General features: G+C 43.0%; 1 protein-coding gene across 1 annotated transcript; it reads left to right on the top strand.

Moving 5' to 3' along the window:
• The first annotated feature begins 1,976 nt into the window (after positions 1-1,976).
• Positions 1,977-2,444, top strand: LOC137272624 (high mobility group nucleosome-binding domain-containing protein 5-like). Its single transcript, XM_067805020.1, has one exon. The coding sequence runs from the start codon at positions 1,977-1,979 to the stop codon at positions 2,442-2,444; it is 468 nt and encodes a 155-aa protein (XP_067661121.1).
• Positions 2,445-10,018: the final 7,574 nt, after the last annotated feature.

Below are 10,018 nucleotides of genomic sequence, written 5' to 3'. Positions count from 1 at the left end.
GTGGGCTAGCCTACGGACCGTTTGGGTTCAAATGAGAGTAGTGTATGATTTAAAAAATCGAAATAGGGTTAAGTGCACACAAGATAATTAAGACGCATGGTCTTGAAACCCCTGTACCCAAGTGGATCTGAGGTCAGACGTTTTATGATCGATCACGGAAATAGTTACTTAAGAAACCCTTATGTAACATTTTCAATTTTGACTCTTCACGCCGATGGGTGACAAACGGCTGTTGGAACAGCGCCGACGCGCATTTCAGGTGCAACTCCGCAAAGCCTCCTACGAGTCAGGAAATTGCCAGTGCTGTTCCGCCAGCAGTTTGTCACCACTCGGTGTGGCTCAAGATGTTCCTACATATCTATGCTACATCACCACATGAGACATGATATTCCTACACATGCCTGTCTCTTCAACACAGAAAGGAAGAACAGAACCGACAAGATGTTCCTCCATGTGGGGCATGACGTTCCTACACACTTCTGTCACAACAACACGAGACGAATGATGTTCCTACACGTGTCTGTCACAACAACACGAGACAACTGATGTTCCTACACACTTCTGTCACAACAACATGTGCAGAATGATGTTCCTACACGTGTCTGTCACAACAACACGAGACAAATGATGTTCCTACACATGTCTGTCACAACAACACGAGACGAATGATGTTCCTACACATGTCTGTCACAACAACATGTGAAGAATGATGTTCCTACACATGTCTGTCAAAACAACACGAGACGAATGATGTTCCTACACATATCTGTCACAACATGTGACGAATGATGTTCCTACGCATGTGTGTCAGAATAGGCATGGTGTTCCTGCATGGCACAATCTCGGTGTAAGTATATCCAGTTAGTTTGACCCGATTCACGATGCCTTTTGCGTACATCAAGGTAGCCGATGCGTTGCAGGCTACAATGTCCATTATTAATAGATAAATCCGCACTCACGCACAAGAAACGCTTCTCAGACACACAGTCCTTAGCACATTTTTGTAGATCTCTGTTTCTCTTGGTTCTTGCATTGTGCCGAGATATCGACATTCCTGGGTAGGACGACATACTGTTTCCATACCTCGCGCAATCTGTAGTAAATACGTAAGAACGATATAAGCAGAATAAATAACTTAAGAGCTGAATTTGTAGGACTGATGGACTTATTTGAGCGTGTGGAGGAAGGAACAGATAGCATGAGGGTGAAAGATGAAGGAGATGGGATGAGGGTGAAAGATGGAGAGGTGAACTGAGGGTGAAAGATGGAGAAGATGAGATGAGGGTGAAAGATGGATTAAATGGATTGAGGGAGAAAGATGGATTAGATGGTATGAGGGAGAAAGATGGATTAGATGGGATGAGGGTGATGATGGAGGAGATGGGATGAGGGTGAAAGATGGATTAGATGGGATGAGGGTGAAAGATGGAGGAGAGGAGATGAGGGTGAAAGATGGAGGAGAGGAGATGAGGGTGAAAGATGGAGGAGAGAAGATGAGGGTGAAAGATGGAGGAGAGGAGATGAGGGTGAAAGATGGATTAAATGGGATGAGGGTGAAAGATGGAGAGGTGAACTGAGGGTGAAAGATGGAGAAGATGGGATGAGGGTGAAAGATGGATTAGATGGGATGAGGGTGAAAGATGGAGGAGAGGAGATGAGGGTGAAAGATGGAGGAGAGGAGATGAGGGTGAAAGATGGAGGAGAGAAGATGAGGGTGAAAGATGGATTAGATGGGATGAGGGTGAAAGATGGAGGAGATGGGATGAGGGTGAAAGATGAAGGAGAGAAGATGAGGGTGAAAGATGGGGGAGATGGGATGAGGGTGGAAGATGAAGGAGAGAAGATAGGGTGAAAGATGGAGAAGATGAGATGAGGGTGAAAGATGGATCAAATGGATTGAGGGAGAAAGATGGATTAGATGGAATGAGGGAGAAAGATGGATTAGATGGGATGAGGGTGATGATGGAGGAGATGGGATGAGGGTGAAAGATGGATTAGATGGGATGAGGGTGAAAGATGGAGGAGAGGAGATGAGGGTGAAAGATGGAGGACAGGAGATGAGGGTGAAAGATGGAGGACAGGAGATGAGGGTGAAAGATGGAGGAGATGGGATGAGGGTGAAAGATGGATTAAATGGGATGAGGGTGAAAGATGGAGGAGAGGAGATGAGGGTGAAAGATGGAGGAGAGGAGATGAGGGTGAAAGATGGATTAGATGGGATGAGGGTGAAAGATGGAGGAGAGGAGATGAGGGTGAAAGATGGAGGAGAGGAGATGAGGGTGAAAGATGGAGGAGAGAAGATGAGGGTGAAAGATGGATTAGATGGGATGAGGGTGAAAGATGGAGGAGATGGGATGAGGGTGAAAGATGAAGGAGAGAAGATGAGGGTGAAAGATGGGGGAGATGGGATGAGGGTGGAAGATGAAGGAGAGAAGATAGGGTGAAAGATGGATTAAATGGGATGAGGGTGAAAGATGGATTAAATGGGATGAGGGTGAAAGATGGATTAGATGGGATGAGAGTGAAAGATGGGGAGAGGAGATGAGGGTGAAAGATGGAGGAGAGGAGATGAGGGTGAAAGATGGAGGAGAGGAGATGAGGGTGAAAGATGGATTAGATGGGATGAGGGTAAAAGATGGAGGAGAGGAGATGAGGGTGAAAGGTGGATTAGATGGGATGAGAGTGAAAGATGGAGGAGAGGAGATGAGGGTGAAAGGTGGATTAGATGGGATGAGAGTGAAAGATGGAGGAGAGGAGATGAGGTGAAAGGTGGATTAGATGGGATGAGAGTGAAAGATGGAGGAGAGGAGATGAGGGTGAAAGATGGAGGAGAGGAGATGAGGGTGAAAGGTGGAGGAGAGGAGGTGAGGGTGAAAGACGGAGGATACTGAAAGAGAGAGACGGATGGAGATGAGATGATCATGCGGGACCATAATTATTATTGTGAATTTCGAACTGAAAATGTCTGCCTTAAATCCCAGTCCTGGAAGTGTTGAGCATACTTATCTGGGATTTTTTTGAGTATTTTGTTTGAGATGAGACTGATTCTTCTGTGACATGAGGAGTGAACGTACTTCGGAGGCAAGTTCCGTCGCCGGAGTTGAAGCTGTAACCTGGCACACAGCGACATTTGCCGTAGAAACACACTGACTTGACGACACCACAGTCACAGTCCCCTGCACAGTCGGCACCAATGTGACCTGTATATAACGAAGACACCACTTCGAGGGTTATTCCACATACCTGACGTTTCTAATTCACCCACATAAATATTTCGAGATGTGGGATATTCGAAGCAATGGCAAAAGGATGACTACGTAGCGACTCAGCGATTACTTCGAGACATTCGTAAGTTCTACAAAATAAAGTTCGACTTCAAAGGCTGTAAAAAAATAATTCATCTTATTTCGTAGAGGTCTTTTACTTGTTTGTGTAATAGTTCTGAGCTCTTGGGAGACGACAAGGGTTCCGGCTAAACTAATAAATATTGCATGATTTCACAATCGAAAACCGTCACTCCCGTATTAAAGTTGTTATCATTTTATTTCAAACACATGTAAATAACATCATAATTGTCGGAAAGATTTCAAAATCGACATGACTGATAATCAATACTTAAAAGCGAACTTCAGACAATTACAAGTCGAAATGACGACAGGTGGCGCGACAGTGGCATTAGCAGTCAATAATGTGTTTGACCTTGAGCGTTGACAATGTTCAGCGTTGCATCGTCTGTACATGGAGTGAATGAGACAGTTGATGAAGGCCTTAGGGACTAGCATCCAGACTCGGTGATACGCCTGAGGGAGTTCAGCTGCAGTTATCGGCCTTGGTCGTACATCATTGAGCCTCCTCTGAATCTCGCCACACAAGTGTTTTATCAGGTTTAAGTCTGGACTGAGAGCGGACCATTGAAGATTTTGTATGCACTGTTAACGGAGAAAGTCTCTAGCTGCTCTGACAGTACAGGCACGAGCGTTGTCCTGCTTGAGGACGTGGTTTTCCATGACGATCCAAATGTGGCACGTCGAAGAGTCTCAGCGCTTGTTTAATGTAGTGAGCAGATTGCACCATTCCCTTCTACCAGGATCAATAGTCTGGACAAACACAGGGCCTAGTTTGTGACTGAGAACAATAGCAGGACACAATCGTCTACAAAACGCTCCCCGCATCGTCGCCACACTGAACTGCCAGTCCCGGTGACGCCAACCCCGATGATGTGTGGCCTATTGGAGACGAGTTCGACGATGTCGAACAATGAGGATCGGACTCCGGTAAGGCCTGCGCCGTCTGCCGTTTCTATCCTCAAACGCCTCAGCACTGTGTAGGAGCTGATTGGTCTCTGGAGATTACCAATAGTTGTCTGTGCAGTTTCCGTAGCCCATGTTAAATGATTTTACAAGTGATGACGGACAATCTGCTGAGTTTGCCTCGACGTTGACGTTGACTGTGAGGACGGTCGGTTGTGTTTACAGTGGCTTGGAAACGTTGCTGCAGGCAGTATATTTTTCGTACATGAACAGGAAAATGATTTGCAGCATGTCTTGCACAGTCTGGCCAGCATTCAGTCTTCCTGAAGCTTGGTCCCTCTCTTCCCTTGATAATCGTGGCATGTTGCTGCGGTCGAACAATGAAAGATTCGGTGCATGTTCAGTGGCTCTTCTTATAAGGATAACATCTGGATATGCACATGCATTGTCATTTTCATGAACTACGCAAAACACCTCACCACATCATTACTTTAGTAACTATATTTGATGTCATGTTTTTTGCACAAATAACAGGATCTGAAACCAAATTTTCTTGAACACTGGCTGCGTACTAGGTCTAGCTCACATATAAAAAGTGAAAAAAATAATGAAAATTAAAATGTAACATATCTGGTAAAGTGTTTGGCAGAGTGACGTTTCTTTGGCGGTTCAGTATATACTTTTAGAGAAGTGTGTTGTGAAATAGTGCTTTTAACTGAAAGCAGTTTACAGATGCTGCTTTATGACTTCAGCCTTGTGGTGTATTATGTAACTAGCACAGTAAAAACGGTTACATTAAAAACGGTTATATGATGTCTTGAAAATCCTCACAAAAGCAAATCTGGACCAGTTCATTAAACGATTCTGCTAATGTATTATCGTCTTTTCTATCATGTATCCGATGAATGGCGCTTTGCGAATGATGCCTCATTAAACTTCAAAAGAACATGACACAAAAAAACTGGCTGAGTTTGGTTTTACGCTTCTTTTAGCAATATTCCGGTAACATCACGGTGGGGAACACCAGAAATGGGCTTCACACACTGTACCCATGTAAGGATTAAAATCCTGGTCTTTGGCGAGGCGAACCAGTGCTTTATCCACAAGACTACCCAACTAAACAAAAATTTAGAAGGACTGGACACCGAAGGGTCAGAGAGATGCCAAGTCAAGGTCTACAAGTGACAAAATACAAGGTGATACAAGACTTCAAGGCAGTTCAGGTTATGTTTATGTTATGCTCCAACCTTACATATAAAACCCCGTATACCCTGCTGTTAAGGGGTGTAAACAGTCAAAATATACCCGCTATTCAAACAACGGAGTATAGAGTGTTATAGAGTTTGCATCATGTTTGAGAATTATAGGTTCGCTCAGTTATGTGTTAATGGACAAACAGAAACAATGGATGTCAAACACTTCACCTTCTGAGGAAGAAATTACCGTAAACACTTGTGAACTGACCCCAGGAACCACAAACACGAATAATGCGTTATCTAAAGGTTGCCATGTCGAAAGTTTACAATATTGTGTCGGAAAAGCCGATGTGGCACAGATACTTTTGTCAATATTTCACGATAGGGCCGACATAATTCATGCGCGTAAAATCTTATTCACACACTCACATTATCCAACCCGTGAAGACACTGTTGAAATTGTCTTACGCAACCCATTAGAGGCGACTAATGGGATGAGGTAATAAGGATCCCTAACTTAGTTGACACATGTTATTCCGAGTTGAGTAGATTGAGTACACATGATATCCCTCACTGGATTGTCTGGTACAGGCTCTCGATTACAGACCGCCGCCACAGAGTTGGAGTACCGCAGACTCCGGCGTAAAACAACAAACAGCGAAACAAACAAATGTTGTATAAAACGATCTTAGTCTCCCACGTTATTCCACACTACAAAGGCTTAATGATCATGCACAAGACAATAGGTATCACTTAATCCCAGACTGCAAAGGCATAATGGTCATAGGCAAAGCAATGAGCACCACTTATGCCAACACTACAAAGGCGTAATGGCCATACGTAAGACAAGTCTCTAATCCCACACTACAAAGGTCATACCCAAGACAAGTCTCCCTTAATCCCACACTACAAAGGCCATGCCCAAGACAAGTCTCCCTTAATCCCACACTACAAAAGATTAATGGTCATAAACAAGACAACAAATCTCACTTAATCCCACGCTACAATGGCTTAAAGACCATACACAAGACAACATGTCTAACCTTTCATTTTTCTGAAGTGTTCAGAGTTGAGGCACAAACTGGTCCCAGGACTAATTGCACTTGCGTACATGTGGCATGTATTACCATGGTAAGTTAAAGCCCAACACCAGTGGTATCTTGAACAGAAGACACAACAGGCTGTTACACTGTCCACAGATACGTTTCTCGTTGGTGTTTGGCGTACACCTACTATGTCCAGCCGTTTAAAATTATCAGTAATATTGAAAGTATGAGATTGAGCTTCAACAACAGAAAGAATGAAAAGCCACGTCTCCATGAGCTTCATTTTGAACTTGCCAAGCCACGAAACGAACACCAAGTATCTGTCGCCTGTTCCAGCTACCCTGACGTTTTGTGTACATTCTTTAAACATTTTTCATCTTCAATTCCAGTAGGGTCCCCTAAAAATGACATCTGCCTGAGAAGTTCAGGAATGTTAAAGATTTTAAAGAGGAGCTTCTTCACATGTCAAGAAACTGAAACCAAATGGGAACTGGATTTTTGAGCTTGAGATTGTCATCGATTTTCACTTTTATTTCGGAATGAAAGTGATGCCAGCAGTGAATTATCAGGACAAGCGGCATTTAGATCAATTTTATCATGCAATTAAAGATGCATGACAAAATCATTCGTGAGCTTTATTAGCAACACAAAACTCCCAGGACAAGAAATCGCATATAACGGCAAAGTTAATCTAACTATTTCTGCTTTATCATCAGCTTTTACGATCAGCTGTCAAAAACACCAAACTAGAGCTCAAAAGTAAGCCATTCTTCACTGGCCTTGTCAAGTACATGGCATCTGGACCAGTTGTTGTTATAGTTTAGGAAGGCAAGCATGTAGTAAAGACTGGACGTAAGATGCTTGGCGCCACCAACCCAATCGAATCCAAATTTCAATAGAGAATTCAGTTTCACAGCAAATATACACAATTTCATTTCTAAAAAAGCCGAAAGTACCGTTTAATGGTTTTTCTTCTGCAAAATGTCATGACATGTTGAATCAAGAGTGAATGTGACCACCAGCGGTTTCAATACACGCCAAAACACGTCGACCCCTTGTCGACGTAAGACGGCGACTGGCGTTAAGCATGATAAGTTGTCATTCCTGTAGGTGACATTGTTCCAGTTGTTGAGTGTGGTGACAGGTAGCGCTTACATTCTTTTCATTTGTCAGTACAAGTAGTCCCATACGTGTTCTATCGGACTCATGTCGGAAGAACATGCTGACCACGGCAAACCAACGATGTTAGCGTTATGCAGCAAGTTCTTTGTTATTCGTGCCGTAAGAGGCCTTGCGTAATCGTGTTGGTAGACAGTGCCACGTGGTTGCTGTTGGATAAATGGCACCATAACTGGTCGCAAAACTTCGTCCCTGTTTCATCGAGAATTCAGGTTGCCATCACAAGTCTCATTTCGAGATCCCTGCCCACTCCGTGACTCTACTTACACCAAACTGTCTGACTTGCCACTATAGATAAGGCCCACATATGCAAGCTTGGAAAAGTCTTGGAAAGACGATGTTTCGTAGAAATTTTCAATTTTGGAAAGATGACGTTAAATATGAGATTTCCAAAAGTTACATTTGGAAGTGTCCACAAGGGGAGATAACTGCTGGGTGGTAGTAAATGATTGTTCTTTGTACGCCCCAAAGCCTAATCCCTTGTTAACCGATGAGTGGCTCAAGGCAGTTGAAGGGGCACTGATGTTTCTCTCCAATTACGAAACCAGGCTGCAAGTTGGTCAACATCAGCTCCCTCGACCGTGACGGAGACGGGAACTGGGTTACTGTCCACACTGGCAGAATTCCTTCACCCTAAACAGTGAGAAGGGTGGATGCCCATCACATGCCGTTATTTGAAAATATCCCTGGCATTCTTTGTCTGATTGTAATAAAGTATCCAAGGTGTGTTGGTGCTTTTTCTAATTCCTGGATGGTATAGTCATTGATCCAATCTGAACCTATTTCTGTGCTTGTTAACCTTGATATTTAACAATTGCATGTTAAAATATGATATCTACAGGCACGTAGGAAGCCATTTGTGTCGCATACGTCTGATAGATTGCAAAGGTATAAATTTAGGTAGAATTGAGGGTTGGCCCAAATTTCATATCAAACATTATGTGCATTTCTTCGTAGCTACGCCCATGGTCTGTTGTCTGTGATAATAAAACACACATTTAATTTATTTGAATCCGTAAACTAATAACTACATTGGTAGAAAGATCAGAACATTTTTTTAAGTGAAAAACTGATTACATCTACTTACCCAGGTACGCAGCATCGCCGCGAATACCTTCAACATCGCTGATGCGGCGTTAAGCAGCATTCGCCCACTCACTCACTCACTCACTCCCAAGTACACAGCAAATGCTTATATGTATTTCTCATGTAAGAGCGAAGTTCCGTTGGTATCCTCAAAACAGTTTCGGCCCATAAGCGTTTTCAGGTTGCATGCAATACAGCGATTATTTCTCCGTTGCTGTAACCCGCGTTTTTTGGTGGAATAAAGCAACACGTGTTATTTGTCATCATTCACTTGACGGGCAGTTAATATATTTCCAACAGGTACAATTTGTGATAACACCACTCAGATTGTTAGACAAAGGTTCCAATTTGGCGTTTCTCCCGTCTGGAGTAAATACACAATCATAGAAATAAACATCTCGTGTGGCAAATGTATTACCAGGGAGCCTATATAGAGAGTTATATGATATAGAGTATCCCTGGTATTACATATTATGTAATATGTGCATGTAAGTGATGCAAGGGGTTTTATCAGGTGAGTTAAGAAAAACAAACATCGTTCAAAGAATTAACCGGTAACACATTGATTGATAAATAGCATTCTTACTTTTATCTTCCACAGCGGGTTTGTCAAAAGGCAGTGTTTACGTGTGTAGATTCACTTATCTATACCGACTACATCTGTCGTAGAGTGTGAAAACAGTATCATTCCTTCAAAGAATTAATCGCCAAAAATTGCTAACTAAATTACTTAGTATGGCGGTCATCACACAATTATTTGCCACGTATGCTACCTTAGGGGACCAATGACACTATTGCTAGATTGCAGTTTACCCATCAGCCAACGACGCTGAGAGATTAACTCACTTTATACATTGCCTCCACCCTTTGAGATCCTTAGGGAGCACAAATTAGTCTAAAAAATGTAGTACTCCCCCTTAAATTATTAGTTGCTGAAGCTGATACAAAACGATTTCGGAAAAACGAATTGTCCGGGTGTGGCAATGATCACCGGGATTTGTGACACCTATCGTAACTATGGTACTTTAGGCCTATTTGAGGCATTGCCTGTTTGTCTGGTGACACATGCTCGGGTGCATCGGAAGGTTCTGGCAATGATTGTGTGGTTAGCTCTGTTTAGAGCTGGCATCTAACATGAGACTCGATCATGCAGAAATACAGGAAATAGTACTTTACTATGAAGTGTGCATACGTGAACGCATGTGTTGGTATGTGCATGTGTGTGACTCTGTGAGTGTGTTAGTTCAGACAAATGCTGGTT

This window comes from Haliotis asinina, chromosome 1 (assembly GCF_037392515.1).
Source record: "Haliotis asinina isolate JCU_RB_2024 chromosome 1, JCU_Hal_asi_v2, whole genome shotgun sequence".
Taxonomy (NCBI): Eukaryota; Metazoa; Mollusca; class Gastropoda; order Lepetellida; family Haliotidae; genus Haliotis; species Haliotis asinina.
The sequence above is the reverse complement of the archived record's forward strand: the minus strand, read 5'-3'. Positions and strand labels throughout refer to the sequence as shown.